Source organism: Colius striatus, chromosome 5 (assembly GCF_028858725.1).
Source record: "Colius striatus isolate bColStr4 chromosome 5, bColStr4.1.hap1, whole genome shotgun sequence".
NCBI lineage: Eukaryota > Metazoa > Chordata > Aves > Coliiformes > Coliidae > Colius > Colius striatus.
The window spans coordinates 37,215,545-37,241,874 of record NC_084763.1 but is presented as its reverse complement, the minus strand read 5'-3'; the positions used below and the strand labels follow the sequence as shown (position 1 = coordinate 37,241,874).

At 40.6% G+C, this 26,330-nt stretch overlaps 1 protein-coding gene across 3 annotated transcripts in view; it reads right to left on the bottom strand.

The window, feature by feature from the left end:
* Positions 1 to 26,330, bottom strand: part of CRHR2 (corticotropin releasing hormone receptor 2) — a 163,070-nt gene that overhangs the window by 91,226 nt on the left and 45,514 nt on the right. For 2 of the 3 annotated variants that reach the window (XM_061996499.1, XM_061996501.1), the window contains one exon: positions 19,773 to 19,892. In XM_061996499.1, the coding sequence (XP_061852483.1) occupies positions 19,773 to 19,892 (120 nt within the window). Of the gene's footprint in view, positions 1 to 19,772; positions 19,893 to 20,048; positions 20,316 to 26,330 lie in introns of those variants that run through there. The other variant, XM_061996500.1, reaches the window with a different exon arrangement.

Here is a 26,330-nt window from a genome sequence, read left to right as displayed (position 1 = left end):
GGAAAACATTACTGAGAACCCATACATTACTTTTCTTACTATGAGGCAGATTTATCCACAATGTCATTTCCATTTTGACTACAGAATTAACCTCCTGAGAAAAAACTGAGTGTGCACTATTTAACTATTGAGTATTCAAGTGAGGACTGCTTAATTCATGTTCTGCTTTTTACCAAGCCACAAAATCTCAAATCCGATGTTTGCCACAGGCAATAAAACAAAAGGTGTGAACGGGCAGACAAACTGCATTGGACTTAAAAGAATCCAAAGTCCATGAAGAGGTGTCTTAAATTTATAACCCTCTCCAGCTGCTTCAGATGGTAACACAGAATGGCAAAGATCTTCCAGAAGATCTACAGTTTTTCCTTCAGTAATCCATTTGCCACTCCTGAAGGTATATAACTCCATATGTGACTCAGACCTTATCTCTAGACAAGGAAGAAGGGGAGGAATAAAGAAAAGGAACTTTTTTTTTTTTAAGTATCAAAATTCAGTACACAGTGTGAAGTTCTAATTAGCTATTCCAGCATCTCAGCAGGCTGGCAAGGCTGTCTAATTAGCTGTCACAAACTACACAAAGAATTCTACAAGGTCCCTCTTTTGTTGCATTGCAAGGCTGGCTCTTGAAGCCCATTCAAGCAGCTTGATCATCTTCAAGTCAAGATAAAATAGGCTTTCCTCACATCCTTGCTTTTAAGCATAGAAGCAGTACAAATGTGGAACCTTCTTGCATTACTGCTGAGGTGGGCATCTGATTATTAAGATGGTTATTTGGTGTATCCATTTTTCTCTGTTGATCAGAAATAGAATTGGAAAGACAGGCTTAGATTACTCATTGTTCAGAGATGGTTAAAATTCAGTGAGATAAATCCTAACTTATGCGTATGGCCCAAATTTATTTCGGATCTTGAAGTTCAGCAAATACAATAGTATAATTCTCTAGCACTGAGACTATAATAATTCTAGAGTAATAACATCTAAATGGAATTGTACGCTCTTTCAGGAAGGTCATGATGTGGCAGGGTCACCTAGGATGCATTATAGACCATGCAGCAAGCCATGTTTACACAAGAGATGTTAATACTTCATGAATCTAGACTTTGATTCCTCTGTGGATTTAACAGGAGTGATGGACTAATACCCACAAAAGGATATTTTAAGTCTTCCGAATGAGATTTTTTTCTTCTTAAGTGGCATCTGGAGTTTTGCACAGCATTGACTTCTGTTACAGTAGCAGAAGCCTCAGTCAGAGGCCAAGGCCCTCATGGTTCTGTAAGAGGTACTCATATGAAATAGAAGACAGCATCTTTCCTAAATTTCTATGACCTAAAGTTATGAAGAAACAGTGTAAGAAGAAGGAGGAACTGAAGGCAGAGTGAAGGATCCAAACCAGACAGTAAGAAGACTGCAAACAGCATAATGCAAAAAACGGTCACAGATCACAGCTAATAACAAACACAGTTGCTCCAGGACAGAGTTGCTGTTAGCTTCCATCAAACCCACACAGCATGGAACAAACCTGCATTTCCAAAAAAATCGATGATCACAGTAAGCACATCGGGGAAGGATGTATTTTACATAAGTGCTCTTGACACTCATATAAAAACCAGGCTCAATCCACCATATCAAAAACATAGATTAGGAAGTTTACAGCTGAATCTTCATTTCATCTGAATGAAGAGGTGAGAAGAGAGATTTGCTCTAAGCCTTTCCAAAAGAAGTGTTGGTGAGTAAAAGACTCACTGACTTCACTGTCACTTATGCAGTTACAACATCCTGGAGTAGTACCCATTAAAGACTTTTTAAATGAAATCATTACCAAGAATTGTTTTTCTTCTCAGCTATCTGATCTTAATTATAGAAAATGAGATCATTTCATGCACTACCCTTTAACTCTTCTCCTCTTAAAATAGAATCTCTATCTTTATAAAGATAAAAGATTCTTTCTGTAATCACACAGGGAGTGCTTAGGATAAAGTGTCTTTTCCTTTCCTGTACACAAGAGTTCGTCTTTGGATCAGTCAACAGAAGGCAGCTAGCAGACATTCTAATGAGAACATGATGGCAACCAAAATTTGTACTCATTATTTTTGAAACATGAAGAAGATGTAATATACATCATGTAGCAATTTCTTCTGGTCATCATCTGTGGAATTCAGTTAATTGCTATAATTAGCTGTTACATTATTGTACATCCAGAATATGACAGAAAGAAGCATTTAGCTTCGAGAATTACTCAGGATTTAGTCAAATCTGAGAAGAATATAGCTCATTATCTCTGTTTAAAAAGATTTACAGTGCAGTGTACATATACCAATTCCTTCAAGTGCCTCTGTTACCTTACTGTTGAAAATCATTTATGAAAACTATTCACAGGATGTTTCAGACTGCAGAGAATGATACTTGATTTTACATTAATGCAGCCAGCTTACAAAACCTCCTTTAAATCCCTCTACCTAACTCTCTTTTTTCCACTTTCCACTTCTACATTTTTCTCATCCTGAAATACTGTTGTTTGTGATCAGCAAAGGTTAATGGGACAAAATAATCCTGATCAGCAAGAGCTTCACTACCTGCCTTTTCTAACATCCTGTGAATCAGCAGCGTAAAAAGATAGCTCCCCTATGATAACTGTGAAGGAAATGGATTCACAAATGCTGTTGAAACAGTGGAAACAGAAGGTTTGTTGAATGGGGACCAGTTAGGGAAGGAAAGCCTGGAAGTGTCATGGTATATCTGCTTGGCAATCAGCTGATGGCACCAGCCTGACTGAAAATTAAGAGCCACATCTTTGGAGCTAAGTTAGAAAGACAGAAACGTACACTCAGCTTTCACAGCCCTGTGAAATTTTAAGGACCATACTAAATAGGACATCATATCAGAAACTCCAGGAAAGTTTGAAAATATTTATAGGGAGCAAAGATAATTACTATAGATCAGTGGGTTTGTTTCAACAAAAGAAGACCAGTTAAGACAACCAACCTAGAATTTGAAGTAAAAATACCAAGTCAATTTAGTCTGTTGTCTCTGTTTTGGGAAACGATACATGCTGCAGGCAGAGAGAATCTCTCCCTGGGACTCCACTAAGCTGCCAAGAGATAAAAATGTCTTTGACTCAGCACACTGAATCCCGATTGTTTTCTGAGACTGCAAACAAGTGAGAGTATTTAGCTACAGACTATGTGTTGAATTTAAAGCACTTACACCTGGCTTAAAATGCAGCCAGAGATCACATCATGAGAACCATAACTGTAGGGTGCATTTACAGAGAAGTGATGAGAATGTAACTGGGCAGAGAGACTGCAGCAGCATGCCCAAGCATTGGCATCTCTGCCTTTTAGTCCTAGTAGGGCTAGAGCATCATAAATCCCTCAGAGGTTGGTGCTGTGACCAGTATGGTTCAATATATTCATTAATGACCTTGCTGAAGGAACAGAGGCACTGTCAGCAAGTTTACTGACAATACTAAACTGAGGAGAGTGGCTGGCACACCAGAAGGCTGTGCTGCCATTCAATGAGACCTGTACAGGCTGGAGAGTTGGGCAGGGAGAAATCCAATGAAATTCAACAAGGGCAAGTCTTGCATCTGGGAAAGAAACACCTCTTGTACCAGTATAGGTTGGGGAATGAACTGTTAGAGAGTAGTGTAGGGGAAAGGGACCTGGAAATAGCTGAGAAGGTTGAGCAGAAGGGAAAGTTACTGACATCCATTCACCAAAAAGGATTGCAACTGTATAACTAACTGACTGGCTTTAGGTGTCTGTCTTGTCAGAGCACAGAAAGCTGAGATGACCATTAACTAGAGGCACTCAAAGACACTTACTTATAACAGATACCTGCTGCAAACCACAGCAAATCAGAAGCTTGACTCAAACAGATCACCATCTGTCAGTATGGGATGAATAGATATTGAGTTGCTGTAAGCTGTCAGATCCACTAATGCACAGTAAAACACTAGTCTTTATCCATTCCTAGTTTTCTTTACTTTTCTTTTCTCCCTTGTTTGTCACTCAGCTTTGTTTCTCCTTCTAGTACTCACTCACTTAAGCATAAGCTCAGATTCTGTACATTCATTAACCAAGAGTTAAGCTACTTCATTTCTTACACTTGTGGGCTGCCCAGACCCTAGGGACACTATCACACACCTGCACTGCTCACAGATGAGTTTCAGCCACATTCAAGGGGCTGACATCCAACAGGCAATAAGACTTTGGGGAATCAATATACAGTTACTTCAGTTTTAGCACAAAAAGGCAATGCAGAGCCTGATGATCAAAGGCTGTTTTCTTTTAGCATACTGTCTTTCTCACATCATTCACTGAGAGTGTGAATTTCTTTTCTTCCTCTGTGCTACGATATTGCAGGATGTCTTTGAAAAACTAAACTCAGCTTACGGAGAATGAAGACAATCGTCACTAATAAAGCAGGACAGTTCTATAATTCATTTTCACTGAGTCAAGGAATGAGGCAAAACCCACTGGATGGGACATCTGACCACAGAATATGTAGTATACTAGCAAATGTAGCCTAGGAAACAACTCTGCATTGCAGAGACAAGCACTGAATAGCTGAATAAATTTCATTTTGATAACAAAGCATTTCCTTTGGCACACAGAAAAACTGCAGGTGTTACAGACCAGCAGATCTGCACCAAGACAATATGGCATGAAAATAAAGAGATACAGATGAGCTGTTAAAACATACCGTTAAACATGGAAAAATATGTTTAACTGTAACAATCACTTCACAGATTAAATATCCAAGTTCATGGATATTTTTGCAACTCTGAAGATGTTAATTACAATAATTTCAGTTTTCTCCATTCAGCTCATGTTTTCATGTTGAGAATAGAAGATTTTTATTGCTGAAAGTGTCCTAGAAACAACAATATTAAGATAATTGAAATCCAGTTGCCTGCTTAATCCTTTGTATGTCTGAAAGTCTTTGCGTGAAGGATTACAAAACACAGATTTTGGTCCTCTAAACTGTCTGCTTGGCCCCAAAGAAATTAATGGCATTGAGGAACAGAGGTGACATATTACCAGGGAACTTCTTGCACTCTAAACCAAAAGAGCAGGAGAGAAATGACTGTAGAGTTGAAGGGCTTCAGAGTTCCTGATTTATTGGAATTACTTTACAAAGGGCAAGACTGAAGGATGGGAGACTAAAGCAGCTTGCCTAAGGTCAGTTGCAGAGTATAAAATAGGTCTCCTCTACTGTCTGTTCAGACAGTTATAAGCTGCATTTGGCATGAAACTACCCTAGTTCTATCCCTTCCAAACTGGCATAACCACAAACACTGTCTCTTGACAGTAGCAGGGTATCAGAACGAGCCCACATGTTAGTGATGTCCCAGATAGACACCATGCAAGCCACGATTTGTCAAGCCTTTGCATCCACACAGAAAGCTGCTCTTTCAAGGCAACATAGGCAGAACCAAATCCTAATGTGAGGTCACAGTCCTATCACATGCCTGCCCACCAGCTCAGGGGACAAGAAAGACAGAAGACACATCAATAAAAGATCATGAAGGAAACTAGTCTGTGAATATCCCTTCCCATAGAAGTACAGAAATAAAGTATTTAGGCCAGATATGCTAAAAATCAAGCTGCACACCACCTTTTAATTAACAAAACAGACATATCAGTACTGACATTTTCTTGAATTTTACTTTGCTCAGAGACTCTGGTGGCACTGCTGTTGGTAACTGTGTCTGTTATGCTACACTGCCTGCCTTGGATGCAGTGCAGCACATATCACACTTCTTCTTTGTACCAGGTATTTAACCAATAATTGCTTTACCTGCTGTTCTTTGGGACAGGAACTCAGGTTTTTGCTTGTTGTTTCAGAGCTGGCAGACAGCTCAGCACTCCAGTTCTTCCCCACAAACAAGTCTCCTAATGTCTGCCCATCTTTCTGTCAGGGTTCACACACTGCATTCTTTGACAGCCATTCCTCACCTGTGTTCTGTTATGCCATCTTTACATCTAACCACACATCACTTAGTCCTTCATTTTCTAGAGGCTTCCTGTACAACCTACCATACTACACTGCCAGTTCTTACTCCTGCACAATGGCATTTCCACATCTTAAATCACTTCACTCATTCACTGAAATCTTCTAAAGGAACTCCACTCTCAACCATTCTCACAGTGCCTCTTTAAGACAACGTTCTCCTCCAGGCACAAAGTCTCTCTGGGCCCACATCTACTTCAACCAGTAACCTCCCTTTCCATTCCCCATCTGCTTGCCTGATGCTTTGCTTTTTTCCTCATACTTCCACTCCTCCTGCAACCTTTTGTAATTGCAGAAGAAAAATAAATTAGCAGCAGAAGCCAGTCAGTCCCGGTGAGATGAAAAATCTTTTAATTCTAAGAACTGTTCCACATATTTCTCAGATGGTGTCAGAAAGTATCACCTTTCAAGTGTGGTGGGTCTCCTGCATCAGGCATTTAGCTCACCATTTGGATGCAAGCTCCAGTCTTGTCAGAGGGACACGTGAACTATATCACTGGTGCTGTCTTATGAGAGTTGAACAGAAGGTTTATTCGTCTTAACCCAAGGTAGAAGAGGACATGCATACCAAAGTTCAGGTTCCTAGTAAGCAGTATGGAATACTCAGAACCTAAACATTTGAAACTTGAAGCACTTAAGCTGCTTAATTTCATCTCAAGGAAGCTATTTTTACCCAGTTCTTCTACCTTGTGCAGATAGCTTTTCTGAATGTGCCATCAATGAGTCAACGTTTCAAGATTAAATTAAAGCAATTAGCCCTGCCTTTTCCAGCTGATTTTCATTAAGGTAACATGGCAACTAGACAAAGGTCAGTGCCCTGTGAGTCTCACTTGATTCCCCTAAAAGCAAGTAAATGATGAACTAAAACAAGAGGTCTGGAAAAATTGCACATTACATAGTAGTAGGTATATGGCAACTTTTGTTGGGACTGAAACTACTCTCCTTTGCATATCACCTAATGCAAATTCTTAATATTGTGCTTATAGTTCAAGTGTCCTAGAAACTAATATTCATCACCATTAAGTGCCATGTCACAGGTGCCATGAAAAACAAAAGACTGGTGACAGAGACCAGGAACTGTTTGAAATCTGTAGGGATTTCACAAAACCATAGAATTGCTGGTTAGGTGCAGCAGAATTTATCTGATCCAACTTGAAATATATCATGTTACCACACTATGTTTCTCATCACCAAGCAACACCAAGACTTCTTCATCTCAGTGTCTGAAATGACTTAGAAATGTTTCACTTACAGAAGATACTGGTAAAACCAGAGTCAAGTTCTCAAAGCTACTTCTTGGCCACGAGGGCACATTGCTGGCTCATGGTTAGTTTATTGTTAACCAGGACTCCCAGGTCTCTCTCTGCACAGCTGCTCTCCAGCAGGTCAATCCCCAGCCTGTCCTGGTGCATGGGGTTGTTCCTCCCCAGATGCAGGACTCTGCACTTGTCCTTGTTGAACCTCATGAGGCTCCTCTCTGCCCAACTCTCAAGCTGGTTGAGATCCTGCTGAATGGCAGCACAGCCTTCTGGAGAATCAGCCAGTCCTCCCAGTTTGGTGTCATCAGCCAACTTGCTGAGGGTGCACTCTGTCCCCTCATCCAGGTAACTGATAAAGATGTTGAACAAGACTGGCCCCAGAACCCATCCCTGAGGAACTCCACTGACCACGGGCCTCCAACTCGATTCTGTGCCATTGATCAACACCCTCTGGGCTCTGTCACTCAGCCATCTCTAGATCCACCTCACTGTCCACTCATCCAAGCCACACTGCCTGAGCTTTGTGATGAGGATGTTATGGGAGACAGTGTCAAAAGCCTTGCTGAAGTCAAGGTAGATGACATCCACTGCTCTCCCCTCATCTAGCCAGCTGGTTATTCACTCATAGAAGGCTATCAAGTGGTCAAACAGGATTTCCCCTTGGTGAAGCCATGTTGGCTCCCCCTGATAACCATCTTTTCCTTCATATGTTTAGTGACGACACTCAGGATCAGTTGTTCCATCACCTTTCCAGGGATGGAGGTGAAGTTGACCAGCCTATAGTTTCCTGGGTCGTCCTTCCTGCCCTTTTTGAAGACTGGAGTGACATTGGTCCTCAAGCATCTCACCTGTCCTCCATGATTGTTCAAAAATGATGGAGAGAGGCTTAGCAATCACATCAGCCTGTTCCCTCAGCATTCTAGGATATATCCCATCAGGACCCATTATTTATAAGCCTTAAGCTTGGCCAACAAGACTTTAACTTTTTCCTCTTCCACCCAGGGCAAGTCCTCTGCTGTCCAGGCCATCCTACTATCCTTGCTGGACTAGGCTTCCCGAGTGCTGGCTTTGGCTGTAAAGACTGAAGCAAAGAAGGCATTCAATAGTTTGTCCTTCTCTGCATCCTTGGTCACCAGGGCACCCTCAGCGTTTGGCAGCGGGCTCACATTCCCCCTCGCCTTCCTTCTGCTGCTGATGTACTTGAAAAATGCCTTATTGCTGTCCTTAACTTCCCAGGCTAAATTTAATTCTAGAAGGGCTCTAGCCTTCCTAGTTGCACCTCTGCAAGCTCTGGCAATGTTCCTATACTCTTCCCAAGCAGCCAGCCCCTGTTTCCACCTCTCATAGATGGCTGCTTTCTGCCTGAGTTGTCCCATCAGATCTTTGCTCATCCATGGAGGCCTCCTACCTCCTTTTCCTCCTTTCTTGCATATTGGGACACACTGATTCTGGACTTGGAGGAAGTGGTGCTTGAAGATTGACCAGGTCTCAAGAGATTCAGAAAGAATAAATTTAGCAGCAAAACTCAGTATTCACGATGCTAAAGCCTATCTCCCTGGGACTGGGCAATGCAGCACCATCATTTGGATTCATCCCTGTCCTTTTTGAGATGTGGGCTTTGAAACAGAAAGCAGATCCCTTGCTTCTAAAACAAAACAAACTGAAAACCTTCTTATTTTAATGCTGGAAAGACGGCTTCCTTAGTCACAGTCAGCTTTGGTGCAGAGCTGACAGGTGGAAATATTCATTTTTAGAGAGGCCTAACCAGAGGAAGAGATTTATTAAATACAGGCACAGGAATAAGGCAAGTGGATGGGTTTACACATGAGGTTTATGTGAAGTGGGAAATTCAGAAGATCACACTAGGTGGCCAAAATGAACCAAAAGGGTGCTTATGGCTTTCTTTAATAAAAAGGGTTGGCAAGGAAGAATGAAAGTAAAAAATTCACTCTACAGAGATCCTGTGAGCTGATGGCAGCATTACTAGCTCCCACTCAGAGGACAGGTGCACAACTGTGCAAATCCCTGCAACTTCCCACCATCCACATCCTGAGACAAGGAGAGCAGAACAGGAATAGAAATCCTTGTAACAGAAGTGTTTCCCAAGTCAGAAATCTCTCTCTTTCCCAGTAGCTCCTGGGACAGAAGAAACTCCTACCAGGCAGCAACCTGCTAGGTGTTTTCTTTATGTTTCCTTTAGGCTTCCTGACACTGTCTCTCGGAAGTGCCCCTGTGTCTCATCATCCCCATCATCCACTGCCCTTAACTCTACTATCTTGGAAATGAATAGGGTTTCCCCAGTTTAGAATACCTAGAAATCCATTTCCAGCAACTAAATACCATCTGCCCTCACTGGTTTCCAAGCAGAGTTCAGAGCATTCAGTTGCCCAAGTGTCTTAAGAACAGCACAGAAACCAGGATCCTTGGAAATACTCTCTGCTTCCAAACTCTGCATTAGCTCCTCTAGTTGAAAAGCAGCAATTGATGTGGTAAGCCTGGAGATTCTGCAAGAAGTAATGACTGCTCATCGTGTACTTTGAAATACACAAAACCTGATGTTTCAGATATTACTGTCATAGTTCAGCAATAATAAAGTTAAATTAAAATTCTTAGCAGAACAAATCATTAGGAGTTCACATCCAGGTTTAGTTACAATGCTGATGAGGCACTAGAAAAGTGATTTCCCGCTTTCTTTCTTTGTCTTGTTTCCATAACATATTTTCTGTTTTCCAAATCCCCATTTGCTTCCTGGCTGATGCAGGAAATAAGAAACCAGGTTAATTCTTGTCTCAGTGTATGGTCAGTGCCTGCAGCTACCAGGGCTTATGGAGAATGCAACCACATTGGGAATGCTTCTTTCTTCTTCCCTTTTCTTAGGAAAAAACTCTTCATGAGATCTAGAGATTTTTTTTTCCTGTTTTAAGCTCTGAATTTCTGCAACTGTCATTTGCTTCAATGTATTGCACCTCACTGCACAAGTCTCACATGCGGCAGCATCTGGCACTGTTATTCCCAGCACTGCAGAGAAAGAAGTCAGTATAAAGCAATCAGAGTTTTATTGATTTTATTAATGTGTCCCAAGAGGTACCAATTACAAACTCCATGAATAGTATCAGAGGGAAATGAAACTCAACTGAAAAAGGAAAATATCTTCTAAAAATGCATCCCCTTCCAATTTCCATGGGAAATCATATTCCTCACTGACTTTTCAAGCTACTAAGAATGGCTGTTCTAATCTTGATGTCAAGTTATAAACAATGTTGGAGTCCAAAACTGAGTAAGAGTTTCCCTTTCACAGGAGAGCCAACTGTGAGAAGTCCTTCGTAACTTTTGGAGTCCAAGAACTTTACTCCAACCAGGACACAGCTTAAAGTACTGTCTTTCCAAACCACAGAAGTTGCAAAGATTCACCATTACTTGAACAGCAAAGAAACTTCCATGAGCACAGAGGAAAATACAAGGAATCTAAATCTGATCAACGGATTTACTGATCTGCAGAACACCCTTCACATGCAGCAACAGGCAAGTTCAGTAGTCACAGTTCAGGAAGATATGGTCCCCTTGTTAAAACACATATTTATTCTTCAAGTTAAGTGGGAGCACATCTGTCAAATACCTGAGGGCCCACTGAGAGAATCTAACAGCCCCTGGCAGGGACAGCACTCAGGCAGGAGAGATCAGGTTGGTGCAGTACGAAGCAGTACAGCAATGAGCTTGGCGTGTACAACAAAGAGAAATCCCTGCATCACCAAATGAAGGTTCTTGTTGATTCTTTAAGCTTCTTTGATAGAATGGCTAGATCATACTTTGTGTAGCTTCCACATCTTCTAGCACACACCTGCTTGTCAACAAAGCTTAGCACTTCCCTTCTTTTAGCCTTCCAGAGCAGCCCTGGTGATATCCCCACCAACCACAGCCGTTGACCTACCTTCAGCCATTGACCTGCTCTCAAGCAAGCACTCCACACAGGCAGGGACTGTGGGGTTCCTTCCAGAACATCCCTCACTTCCTCCTCCCCAGTGTCCATGTCCCCACTTCACTGAGTTCTGATTACCACCTAGGGGGATGGGGAAGCTGCAGAGGCAGCACTGTCAGTAATTAGAGCAGGACAAAGCCGAGGACTGCTACTCACAGAGTTCTCTTTTATCTCATCCATCATTTCCACCCTCAAGTGATTCGGTGCAGATGCCTGCGGACACTTTACCTGCACTTTAAGTGACACCCTGTGGCTGAGAGAAGGAATTACCAGTGGCCATTCCTTCACTGACACACTCTCCATAAGGTTTTGTGACAATAAATACAGAGGCTGAAACCCAGGGAGTTGCAGACAGTCTCAGGTGTTCAGCAACCGCTGAGAAGAGCCTGTTTCCACCTTCCTCGGAAGGATTTATGAGCCCAGCTTGGCTAGACAAAAAAGGAGGCATAAAGCAGAACAAAACAAGAGAGTCCCCACACTAGATGTAGCTGGGTGTCATTTCTCCTCTCATTTTGATATTGTGAGATGAGGATTTCCTGCTTTGTCTCTCCTTGTAATACATTTAATTCTTTCCCTCACCCATATGTTCCTGAGCTGTTCCCTCTTCCATTCCTTCCCTGGCTCCAGCAGCACACGATTTTGCAAGTATCTTCTAAATCCTAACTTGTGGGAAGAAACTGAACCTCGGTCCATCTGTTTGCCAGCTGGTAGTTGCTGTCAGCTTAGATAACAGCTCACTATCTCGTGCAAGTTACAAAGAGGTGGATGAGGCAGCTGAGAGGGTCACAGAAGCCGCCAAAAATAATATGGGAAACCCCTTGTTTGTTGACCTTCCTGAAGGCCACAAGGTTCAGGGCTCTGTCAGAGATTTGTCACCACTCTCTTGCTGCAAAAAGCCACTTTCTCCATAAATTCTCTACCACAAGTTCAGGGTTGCTACACTGAAGGGCAAAGCAAGGGACTGGGTCTCCTGCTACTGCTATCAGGTCTGACTTACTGCAACATGGGATCAGGTGAGTTTCGTGCAAATGGCAATGTTTTGCTCTGGGAAATGTGTGTGAAGTCTGCCTTAAAAGTCAAGTCTAAACAAGCAGACACAATAATTTCATAGCAAAGCCATCTTTTTGCTTACTAGTGAAGAACAAAAACAATAATTAGTGTTTAATTAGCTAGAGAAAAGGTTCCTGAACATGACTGAAGTAACATTAAAAACCTTTTTGTTTTACTACATGCAATTAACTTCTATTCCATGTTCAATGAAAAAAAACATATTTCAGCAAATGATTATAGTAGGAGAAAGAAAGATGAGTTATTTTCATTCCTCCTTGTAAATAACTGTTTTCAACACTCTTCTTCCAAATGGCAAAATCAGATCTATGTCTTACCATAAATTATGCTTTATAATGGAAAGGCAAAAAAATAGAAAAACTGGAGGAAAAAGAAGTAAAGCCTCTTCCATCTGTGCATGCACTGAAATTAAGAACCTCCCACTGCCGTATCCATGGAAGTATTCAGCTTAAACTAGTAAAAGAAAATGAACAAAGATGGTTGAAATCTTTATCTGGATACATTGCTGTTGGAGTCAAGCTGACCTAATCAATTGCACATTTGGACTCCTCAGAGAGAAGCTTTACGAGCTTAAAAATGATGTTCTATTCCCTCCCTCAGCATTCCAATTGAAGCCTTCTTTTTCCTCTCCCATACTTGTTTGGTTTCTCATCTGTCTCCTTCCTTTAAATTTCACGTACTCTTGACTCCCTAGCTGACAATTATTGTGTTGGTTACGCCACGATGGCTAAAACATGACTTCTGCAAGACTTCAGGCTCTTTTTTGTTGGGTTTTTTTTTCAGGAATTTTGTAGCAAGTCCATAATTAAAATTGGCTACAAAACATCTCTCCTTCCCCCAAATCCCCCTCTGCCATTGAACAGTCCAGAGAAATAAAAGCCATCTAACATCTAAGGTATCTAACAGAGTTGCAGAAGAGGGAAGAGGTGGGAGCAGTTTTAGGGCTTTGTAGTACTTTTCAGAGTTTGAAAACATACCTGCATTGCTTAACAAAAAGAGTAAATTTTGTTATGTATTCTATCTTTGAAATTCTTCCTTCAAAATGTATTTTAAATAAATAAAGAGCCATTCAATCAAAATAGCAGTGCAGCAGAACTGCTTAACATCTGCTGTTTCTCAGGCTGCGATGCTTCCTCTCACCTTGTCCTCTTTCCCAGCTAACATCTCAGCTGCATCTCCTCACTGCATCTAGGAATCACCACTCATGCTGATAAGGCTGTGTTAATGGGCATTTGATTTCTTTCTCTCCAATAAAGATGAAAAGCCACTAGAGCATAAAGGGGCTCTGTCCTTTACAAAGGGACTTAGCTTTCAGAAATGCACCCTTTAGAAACCAATCCAGAATACCCTCTGAGGAAAAAGTAAGTCATGTTAACAAGATTAACAGAAGTGCTCCAGACACTAGAATACACAAGATAAAACACAACTGAAAATGTTAATTGAGCCAGCTCCTTACAGAAGTGCACATTTCTGTAATTATCAGGACTATATTACTCCTATGGCATGAACAAGACTGAGACCAATGATTTCCAAGCAAGGATCATGTTTTATATGCAAGCTGAAGCCACAAGTCTAGAACTCCGAACAATAACTGATCAGAAAGAGGAGTAGCAAAGGTTAGATTTTGATAAAAGAATGGCTGTTTAACCTAAAAAAAATAGCTCTTTTTGCTCTTTTAAAAATTATATAATCTCTTTAACTCCTTTCAAAAGAGGGGGAATGCAAAAAAAAATCTATTAACTTCTTTATATTTCCCTCACACACAAAAAATTATTTGCCTCTGTTCAAGATGAGACAATGAGAACTCCACACTGAAAGAGTGTGGAGCATGCCATGTCAATAGGTACAGCTGTGATATATGTGCCAACGGTTCTTTCTCTCATGTTCATCCATGTGAACAACAGACCAGTTGCTATGTCACCAATCCTTTTCAAATCGTTCTCAAAAAGGCAGTTGGTTATAGGGCTGACAAGAAATCATGGAAAATCTGAAGTTGGAAGGGACTCTTAAGGATCAATTGAGTCCAACTCCCTGCTCTTTGCAGGACCACCTAAAACTAGATCATATAAGAGCAACATCTAGATGCTGCTTGAACTCTGGCAGCCTAGGTGTTGTGACCACTTCTCTGGGGAGCCTATTCCGGTGACCAACCACCCTCTCAATGAAGAATGAGAATTGAGAATGAGAATGAGAATGTCCATTATGAACTTCCCTGACACAGTTTTACTCCATTTTCTCCTGTCCTGTTGCTGGTGACCAGAAAGAGGACATTAGCATCTCCCCTTCCACTGCCCTCCTCGAGGAAATTGTACACTGCGATGAGGGCACCCCTCAGCCTTTTATTCTCCAAGCTGAACAATCCAAATGACCTCTTAAGTCTTGCCCTTTCAGCCTTTCACCATCTTGGTCTCCATCCTCTGGACATACTTTTAATAGTTTGATGTGCTTCTTATACTGAGGCATGCAAAACTGGACAGAGTACTTGAGGTGGGGTTACGCCAGAGCAGTGAACAGTGGGACTATCACCTCCCTTGAGAAGTTAGCTATGTTGTTCTGGATGCACCCCAGCATATGGTATGTAGACCATAGTGTACACATCCCCAGAACAAAGGAGTAGACAAGAAGGGAACAAATTCCCATTAGTGCAAGGTTAGTGGTGCTTATGTGCCTGTTTTCAGCAGCATAGTCCCTGGAGAAGATGACGGTGCTTTTTGTGATACCCAAAATACTCATCTGAAGTGGCTTGCTCTGTCAAAGATCTTTCCTTCACTGAGAGAGTGAGGGAGATTTACAGAGAGGGCATTAGAGTTGTAAAGACCTTTTGTTCCTGTTGAACACAAAAACAATCTGATTTCCTAAGTCAATCCTCAGGTGTGGGTTCAGTTCATCTCAACAGATATCCAGGGACGAATTCAGCTGCCTAAACACAGACATTGTAACATCTGCCTTAGAGTATTTGCAACAACTCTGTGGCCCAGAAGATAAAACACAAACTTGCACAAAACCCGGGCCCCCTGAAACAGGAACTAGATACCAAGATATCCTGGACACATCAAACTTCTGCATGGGCTTACTGAACTGATCTGTACATTTAGGATGAGCTAAGTAACTCTCTAGTTTCACTCCTTGTAGAGAATACAGCTCTATTAACTTGTATTACAGTTTAGATATTTAAATTTGCTGTTGATACCTACAACAGATACCTAGATTTGTGTGACAATCTGCAAGCCAGAGGCTTTTCAGTGCTTCCACCTCCTGTCTGCCACCAGCACAAACTAAACTGAGCAAACCCCAACAGAGAGGCCTCACCATAGAATAACCCCTCCACTGCACTGTTGTAGACATAGCTGTAGACAAATTGAAATCAGATCGCCAGGGCTATGAGAGTCAACACTTATGGTCCATCAGATGGATGTCTAAATCCTGGATTCCCCCATTGCACAGGGAATTTGTAGGGAAAGAGCTAAAGTAGACACACTTCAGCCTGTAACATGCTATAAGTACTTAAACGTCTGACCATGTTTTCACGAGCAGCAAAAAGAGTCTCATTAGTGTGCATTTGCTGAATTAATCAAGCTCCAGGATATTCTAATAAGTGAAATAATTTGTTTCCTAAAACAAGAATAAAAGCTTCAAGCTGTCAAAGCATAAACACATCTAGAGGGCAGCAATGATATTGACATCTTTAGCTAAATATAGAAGCTGAGCGGAGACAAGTGCACAACCACACACTGCACCAACACATACATTTTCCCCTCTTTTTTTCTTTGAGAATAATACACGAGCTTTGCTGCAGAATTGCAAAGTTTTAAGTGGATGGCATTATTTTCAGATCCTTGGGCAACAAATATCTTACCTATATTTGCAAATCAGACTACTGGAAACCCAGATCATGATTTATCAACATTATTTTATTTCCCAAATAAAAAGGGAGAAAAAAAAATCACCAAAATAACAAACTAGCTGCTAGAGAAGAAAAATACGCACAGACTGACAGACTTTGTTTTATGAATCCAGCTGAAACTTCTCTGAGTCACTCAGCAGTTCCCATGAGGCACACAGAAACACAGACACAGACACAAAATCACTGCGGGATTTTTTTGCAGAGAACGGAAATATTTTATGCAAACAATTTATTCTAATATGGTAAACAGGAGGGATTTTTTTTTTAATGCACCAGTGTTTAAGGGTTTTTTCCCCAAATACTGTTCCATTAAATTTTGCTGACATATTGCAGGGTTTGATAGTATTCCCCATCCAAGCACTCCGGGGTTCTGAGTTTGAGTAAGAACAATAGCATGACATTTAAGATGGATACCAAGCCAGCACAGGTCCATCTGAAGCCTTTGATGAGCTGACCTGAGGCAATGCAAACTGCTTGTCACATTTTGTCTTCAATTCCACATAGTACGTGCATAGAGACTACAATAAGGCACAGAAACAGCCCTATGTGTATCAGAACTTGGTCAGCCTGGTTTGCCACTAATCGATGTCTTGTGTTTGACTGAGCCTGATGTAAGTTTGATGTACATTTTAGGCACTTGGATTTTTCAGTGTCTGCAGTGCAAAATCTTTAACTTCCAGTGAATGCTACCAGGTTCATTCCTGTCAGCTCATGAGCTACTTTTTAGAAACTGGAAGGAACTTGGGAGTCTTTGAGAGCTGAATTTCTATAAACAACAACAACAAAATCACTGAGATGGATCCAAATGTTTTATACATGTTAGAAAGAGAAACATACTCACAATTACACAAAACTAAACTAGAATATGGTATGGTTCCTAAAAGGTGGCAGCTCGCAAAAATAGGATGCATGACAGTATAATAAATAGCTGAATTATGATATAGAAGTGGATAAGACTTTAGCAAGAGAAGGACATTACTCAGTGTTTTTTCCTAAACTTGTCAAAAGTACAATACTATCATTTCTGACTCCCTTTGCCTCAGCCTAATGTGAAACAAAACAGGACAAAACTACACTATGTATCCTAGGCAGAAATCTCACATTGATCCAAGCCTTGTCCTGATCAAACCTTCACTTTGCAGCTGGATTATTCACCTCTGAAATCTGTGAGATGCATTTCCCTATTTTTATTATTTTTCTTGCTTATTTTATTACCTGCAGAAAATGCACAGTCTAGGTTTTAAGCACACTGAATCTCATTACAAACAGCCCTCTACTTGGCCCACAAATTAATTTGGTGAAGTCACACTAGTAAAAGAGGTCAGATCATGTCAGTATTTGGCCTTCCCAAACTTCAGACATGTTCTACATGTAGTAATTGACACATCTTCCAAATCACAAGAGAGATTTCACCTCTGTATTCAAATCTTAACCTTCTATCCTTTCCCAAGCCTTAATCATCAACCATTAACATCCAAGAAGCTACTGATTTTACAAGTTAACTCAAATCTTGGTGTAGTCCTTCCCTTCCTTTTCTGAGCTGCAACTTGGAGGAGCTACACCCGTGGAAGAGTATAAGTGAAAGCCACCTACAGTGGCTTCAGTGTACTTTAGTTGTGTGTTACAAGCCACACACACTACCACATCCCAGCACCAGTATTCACAACCAGTCAGTCCTGCAGATATATATTTTCTCAACATGAAAACTCACATTTTATGTTGAAAGAAGAAAAATGTCTGCTTCCCCGGACTCTGACAAAACGATGATTTAGAATTTCAATAATGCATTTTTATTGGTCTTTAATTTAATCAACGTGCTGTTGTTTTAAGATCAGTAAATTTAAGACAATTTCTTAGGACTGCAACACAAGAATTAGTCACCAATTGAGAAGGAGAGGAGCAGGTAAGAACTTCAAACCAGATATTGATGAACTACTGAAAACATTAACAGAGTTTATCAAAATAAAATGAGGTATTCAAGGGTTGTGGTTTTTTCTTTCATGCAGTGAAAGCATTTAAATTCTCTCCACTTATTTATGACATAAATAAGGAATCATCTACAATGCATTTCTCTTTTTTTCTGTCTCTCTTTCCTTTTGGAGAAATAAAAATAAGGCAGTGGAAATCCTGACATCGCCCAACAAAAAGAAAAAGGAAAATTAAATCCCCAAAACCCCATATTTCTTCAAGGTACCTTTTCTATGGCTGTTCTTTTAGGCTCCATTCTGATAAACTTGCTCTTGTCTGAGTTGTCCTTAATTATCAGCAATTGTGTTCCTGTCTCAACTGAGACTGTAAAAGGTAGTGGACTACCTTCTGTATCAAGGACAGCACAACTCAGCCTTTTGCATGTTCCCACCTATTTTATTGCAAAGAGTACTGGTCAGAGAATGTAAGGTTTGAGGATGATCTTGCAGTTCTTGGAGGTAATCTTCTTACTCTGCACAAAGTCAAGGATGACAGAAGTTGGTCCCTAAAAGAACAAATCTGGAAGAGGGCTTTGTTTTTGCATAGCAAACACACAGAACTTTGCCTAGTTATCTGACCCTTGACACCTAGAGTTGGGGAAAGAAGAAATTCACTTTCAGCAAGTCAAAAAATAAGGTCTAAAATGACAAAGCCGTTCTTTTACAGGTTCTATTAAGACTGCTAGCCTCACAAAATTAATACTACCTGAAAATTAGACTACTAACACCCAAGCAACAGTTCAAACACGGAATGAAATGTCCCCATAGTCAAAGCACACTGAGTAGTCTAAAAAAAAATGAGTGGGTACACATATTGGGAACTATTCTGTTACAAACTCTTAATGAAAGGTCCAAACAGTATTAGGAGATAAGAAAAAGGAAATGAGTGCCTAGGTCCGACAGCTTGAATAATAAATTTTTAGTGAGTCATGTTTTTGTTTACCTTGAAGACTAAAGCATCAGTTCCAAGTGATTTCTAAGGAGTCCTTACACTCCCTTGCTTTGAATATTATTTGCCTGACAATATCCTCTACTGTTTCCCGTTCAGTAATGATGCAGCCACTCCAGCCCCATAAGCCAACCACTGATGAAGTTAGTAAACAGATTCCAGATAAGCCTTCTGTTTGTTAGACACAACTTCCAGCCCAGTTTGTCCCTCTGTTCACACAGATGCTCAAAGGTAAAGTCCATTCAAAATACAGTTCCTAGGTGTTAAGACTGAGCACTTCAGGAGGCAAAAAATCTTTTAATTATCCAAATGGTTGAAGCATTGCTACAAACACATTCAAGCTAGACATATCTACACTTGAACAAACACACAAAGCACAGTATAACTTTCCTCAATTGCACGAGATATTTTTGCCCAGATCTACCTAAATACACTGAAGTACAGAGCACTCAGTCTCCAGAAGTCTGTGCTTTTGAGAAATCTGTATAATTCCAGGCAGGAATTTAGAATGTACATGCTGGAATATGGAGGAAACGCTGATTCTCGGGCAAACATTTTCATTTTTATTGGGAAATAAAATTTGGGTCTCCCCAGGTGCCTTCTTAACACCAGAAAGAAAAGAGTTTGTACTTACTCGTGGTGTTATATTTGATCCCATTGAAGAACTCTGGGCAGGGTCTTTCCACTAGTTCGCCTGCAGAGGTTCTGGGCCAGCAGGTCCCGATCTGATCAGTGGTGGCATTGCAGTATGGACCTTTGGCGTTTAAAAAAAAAAAAAAAAAAAGGAGACAGAAAGGGGAAAAGCAGCAGTTGAGAAAGCACAAAAGCGACACACTTTGCATCACAAAGCAAACTGAATCTTAGCGCTTATACAGGTTTTCTGAGCCCTGCGATAGGTATCATTTCCTACCATCAAAACCCAGGAAAGGGATAGAGGAACTCTCTAAAAAAGTCTCTTGTAAACGATCCAGGAGGCTGCAGTTGACATCAAATTCTTCTAAGATGAACTGAGATATGGTCACATCCATTATTCTCCGTGGGACTGCTGGACTGGAACAGGCTCCTTCCCCCTTTTCTGGTGGTTTTGGTTTTTTATCCCCTCTCCTTTCTTCCTTTCTGGAAACAAACGAGCATCAAGCTGCGGACACCCTGCAATCTTGTGTGTGTGTGTGTGTGTGTGTGTGTGTGTGTGTCAGCCTCTCTTCCTCCCAGCGCGCTGACAACTTGGCGGAGAGTCTGCGCCTGGCTGTGCAGTTCAATCCTCCAAGCTCTTCTTTGCTTTAAAACAGCAGCTCAGGAGCCAATGGGATCACGCTGAGCACGGAGTGAGGGGCTTGCGCCTCTTAGCCAGCTTCCCTGGTCTAGCAGCTCTCCAATGCCGCCTCACATTGCCAGACTGTTGTATTGCTTTCTCTCTCTCTCTCTCACACACACATACAGACAGTTTTATTATTAGGTTCGGGGATAAGTACTTTTGCAAAAAACACTCACTGCAAATTTGAGCCAGGGAGAAAAGGAAAAGTCATCAGATGAATTTAACTTCTCTGGTTTTTTGTGAAGCAAAGCAATTCCTGACATTACTGTGTGCTACTGAAGATGAGCAGAGATGCTTGGATAGGGAGGGGGAAGAAGAGACCCGTTCCAGTAGGTGCTGTATTGGATGCTGAGTGGACCTCAAGAAAAAAAGAGAAATAATAGAAGCTGGGATATAGGAAGATGGTCTGACAGAAGGGAGGCATCAGAACAGAGGAATCTGGAGTAATAACCCACAGGACAGGCAAAGTTAGGAGGGTGAAAGAAGGGTTGTGAATCCAGCCTGGGAGTAGTGAGGCACACAGACAGCCCATCTTTCAGCCGCTCATGCAGATGGATGGAATGCACACAAGAGTAGGGCACAGAGAGCAGAGGAGAGCTTTGGAGTGAAGGATGGATCATTCAGGGGATGAGGAAAAAAAGAAAGGTCACCCTCTCATTTTCCAGTGGTAGGAGGGAGCAAGCATTTCACAAAGGATGTGTACCCTGACAGATCCAGGAAGTAAGATTTAGAACCTCTAAACAAGGAAACCAAAATGTGGGGAGAGACGGCAGAGTTCTGGCTTGACAAACTGAGGTCAGTTATGGAACAGGATGAGCAGGGTTTGGGGAAGGGGAAAGGTGAGAAGTTTGGAGAGAGCTGCCCAGATGGGTCATCTTTTGGGAAATCAAAGCTTGGTATCATGAGAACTGGGTGAGGTTCTACACTCTGGAACATGCTGGAGAGCAACTTAGACCTGACCAGCATTTCTTACTTGATACAGCAGGATATGAGGAAATATTTACAAAGTGTCAAACACTTGCTATGGATGATCCTCAAGGATCACAGATCCAGAAGGATCACAAGAAGAAAATAGAAAACTGACTGTAAGGGAGAAAAGCAGGATAAGTACATATGCCAGTAGCAGAGATGACTGCAGAAGCAGAAGGCAAGGAAAATAAAGAAGCTTTGACAGAAAGAAAGGGATCCAGAAGTTAACTCCCATTTACAGTCTGTGTTCACAGCTTTAAATTGGTCATGGGGCTTACACTGAGTTCAATTTAATGATACAAGGCTTCCTATAACATCTACCTCCCACCCTGCAGTGGCCTGGACTTTCCCTTTACTCATACTTACATACTCATACATACAATAAAGACTGAGGGGCTTTATTCCTTCCTCAAAAGGATTATGTTATCCAAAGAAAGGAAAAAGAAAAAAAATCACTGAGTTAGAATGGTAAATAAATTAACGACATGCACTGATGAGAGAACTATCCACGATGCTATTTTGCCATCTGTGAATCTGGAGATTTTTTTAACATCTTCAGATTGAAATGGAGAGAGAGGAATGCCATTGTGGTTTTGAGATGTGGGGTTTTTTTTTTTCAAATGTGTAAAATCCCACAAAAATAACAAACATCCTAACTCCCTAGGCAGCATGATATTCTGAGGCAAGTGAATGCATCTCTGTTTCTTTCTCCAGAGCCATGATCTCCTTCCCAAGCGAATGTTCCCAAAATTGCAATCCTTCGTGAGAAATCTGCATTTCAACAAACTGATCCTTGTCAACACCATCAGATCTCTTTGTCCCATCCACCTCTAATCCCAAAAAGCAGGAGAGAAAATTTCTTTGGCATCATTCACACACCATGACCACCACCATCATACTGGTTGTCTAAATGGGGCTTAAAGGAGAAAGACCTGTTTCTTGAAGTGAGGGGGACAAAAGGTCCTCTGAACTTCTAAGCAATTCACATACATCTATCCCTCAAAGTAACTTTAACCCTACACTTGAAGTTTCTTTGCTTCTTCCTGACAGTGCAGTTGAGTTCAGAAAATTTAATTTTGTTCCTCAAGCAGAGCCTCTCAGTGATGGTTGTGAGATCTTCACCAAAAATAACATTTGTAAGTGCCCCATGGCATCTCTGAACCCAGTGGCTATTTCAATTGAGGCAGAACTGATTAGTGACAGGAAACATGTCCAGGATGCTGGTAAGATCTTTTTGTTTTTCTGCTTCTGCTGTCTCTCTGCAGGGGAAGAATCACTTAGCCTGTCCAAAGTCTTCATTTCTCACCTACTATCTCCCTTGTCTATTTTCTCACACTATTTGTGCAGCACCTACCACACTGAAATAAAAAACTTGGCTGGAGGCTTCAGACACTAGTTTCCTGAATCTTGGAAGGAATGCATCACTTAATAAGTTACAAAAATGCACTTTCAAAAAATTAACTACTTTTAAATTCGGTATGTTTCATGTTCCTAAATGCTGCCCTGTAGTTTCCAGGACAAACACTTGAAGATTTTTCAAATACTTCAAATATTACAGTGTCAAATACTAAGCTGGATTTCATTTCTAAGCTGTTCATTGTAGTGGTTAATGTCCGTAACAACAGCTATGAATTAAACTAAATATTTTTTCAGGCTAAAGAGAATGATTTCTTAATTTAAGCTAGAAAATCTTAAATCTAAACTGATTCTTCCCTCCATGTCTCCAGTTCAGTGAACTTTTGAAAATCATAAGCTGTACATTTTGCACAGATAATACTATTGCAATCCATATATTTAATAACCAAAAAAACCCCCTCAAGAATAAATATAGAGGTGATGAACAAACTGTCTAGGAATAAGTCTGAATGAAGAAAACAATTCATTGTTTCTCAGTCCAGAAATTAGAACCATCCTTTAATAATCTCTTCCATCGTAGCCTCTTGATCAAAAGCTACTTTGCAGCTTTTCCTGAGTACAATTAACTACTTAGTGGAAGTTTCCCTCTGGATGGATCTAGTAAAATCCTGATAATGTCAGTTTGACCCATTTGATGTGAAAATGCTGCTCCTTATAAAGGAAGCAAGTGCAATTAAACGAAAGATTGACAGAAATATTGTAGCTACTGACACTGCTGATTCTCCGCTGATGCAGTAGGCCACCAAGATGCATTTGATCTTTCCAGGTAGTAGGTACCTGAGATCTGCCTTAAAAATGAGCAACCCAAGAAAGCTAGTAATTGCTATTGGCAGGCAGAAAAATTTTGTCAACTTAAAAATGGGTTTGTTCCCATGGAGTGGTGTTCATTTGTTTGATCGGATGTGTATGCAAATATATATGCACAACCAATCTGCAAGAAAACATCTGGGTAGGCAAGATTATGGAAGTGAACAAGACAGACAAACACATAAACACATATCCATCTCAGTAAGCTTTGTTTACAGAAGAGAGATCAGAAACTTGACCTACAGCTCTTCTAGTAAAGGAATGAGCTCTGCTTATAAATAGGGTGAAAAATTCCCTAGTACTGGAAATTTTTGTATACCTGCCCTTACACCACTGTTACACAGCTGGTTTCTCAATCTCCAACCCAAGTCACAGTTGGTAGGATTAGCCAGGTGATAGTTTTTTACTTGCCCTACTGACAGTGACTAAAAAAGATGACATTGTGGTGTTAGCAACACCAAAACTCAGCTCTATGCAGATTCAGGCAGCCAATGTATGTGTTTGTCTGAGGTGACAGTATCTCCTTGGTTGTGTCTGCTAGAGGCACCTCCTCTGCTCAGACACTCAATCTCCACAAAATTAAGAGACACTACATATTTCAATACTCCAGAAGGGTACTGGGATTAAAAAAAATAAAAAAGCAAAAAAATTAAAAAACAAAAAAAGAAAAAAGCATCAGTTCTCCCATAATTTCCTCTTCTCAGAGAAAGAAAATTCAGCCTTCTTTTTCCACTACAGTGACTGTTTTATCACCCAGATTCCCTATCCATTGATGTGACGAGCTTATGTTTTCTGGGCATAATAGTCACCTATCTCTTCAGATATGCAACACAAAGCTTAGGACAAGAAACACACTACATTTCATCAAACAACCTGATTACACCAAAATCCGTCCCTTTTTTTTTGAACATTGATGTTCAGGAATTTACCTCACCAACACAGAAGTATCACATGGAGTCACAGTTAGAGTATTGGCTCTTTACATCTCTTTCTTTTAATCCATTTAATCCACATTCATACTCATCATCTAACATTATAAACCAATCTGTTAACACAGTCATGGATCTGTGTTTGGAGTGTGAGATAAGCAAGACAGCTGCATACTCAAATAACTGATTCAAAAGGGTGATATGTTCTGCAAGACAAGTGCAATACTTCTGCGCAGGCCTTATGGAGTTAATGCAAGTTCACGTGAAAGGCATCGTGAATGTTTTGTGACATTTATCACATCTTCAGTGAAAGACTCAGGGAAATCTCAAAGAAAGGCTTCTCTACCCTGGTTTTGATGGAAAAATGGCAAACAGGGAGAAAGAGGAAGAAGAGGATGAGAAAGAAACATTCCTCTTTTACTTGCAAAAATTAAGTCTTTAAATCTCTAGATCACAACCAAGAGGCAGAATTCAGCCTGATGGCACAAATACAGGTTTATCCACTAACTGCTCATACAGCTCAGCTGCTCTAGTTTGGAGTTTAGTATCTACCTCTGCATTTGTCTACCTCTGTGTTTTTGTTACCCTTAAATATGAGAAAGGATAAGAGTTTCAAATGGCACAAGGGTTTTTTTGGTCTCTCTTTTTTCTATTCAAAAAATGCCCCCCAGTAATCTTTAATTATTGCAATGACCTTTCAGCATCTAACTCTAACATTAGGAATGTCATATATGGCTGTCCTCTCTGTCACACCATGCTACGGCTTCTCATGATCAATTATCCTCTGCTGCATGAGTTGGCTATGACACAAAACCCTTCCAAAATCGAGTGCTAAGCTTCAAATAAAAATATGGTCCTTACTGCATGTACTTGAGATTTACAGAGAATGTTCAAAGTTCCAAGTTATTTTATGTGGAGAGGAATATCAGTCACAGATAAATACATATTTTTGTTTCAGTTGATAGAATTATTTCTTCAAAACAGGAGACACCCTTTATTGCTAGAAATGGGGTATTACTGTATTGAGCAAAGATAAAACTTGAAAATGTAGGTCTGTGGTGATGAATCTTTGCAGCTTCATTGATGCTAGAATATATTTACTGTGTGTTTAAAAAGATTAAAAAGGATTTGTGAAATAATAAATGGCTTGTAGCTACACATGAATATATTTCTTCCAGAACATTAATACATGTGCCATTTTCTACAGCTATAAAACCTATACAAGGGAATCATGTTACATGAGACAAATTATGAGACATTAAAGGGAGATTATAAGCATACACAAAAGACTAACCTTGACACACTTATGAACTGTCAGTGTTATTTTTCTTTGAAGTGAGGTGTTTTGGATCATTCTGCAGAACACCATCTACCATATGAGAGCAGAGGAACATTCACTCCAGGATAACTGTGATGTTATACACAGTCAAATTTAAGGTCTGTGCTTCACAGACACAAGAACACAAAGGACCCATTGCGACCTGATCTAGGTGAACCTGCTTCTGCAGGGGGGTTGGACTAGATGATCTCTAAAGGTCCCTTCCAACCCCTACCATGCTACGATTCTATAATTTTTATATATTTATTTATGCCTGTCAATGGTTACAGCATAAACAAGTAACTTTTTTTTTTTTTTAAATAAGAAATCAGTTTTCTAACACTTGAATAAATGATGACCATTGTGATATGTCTCATCAGTCCCGCCTTCTTTCCATTAGGTACAATGGGACCGTTGCTAAATAAGACGTCTACAATC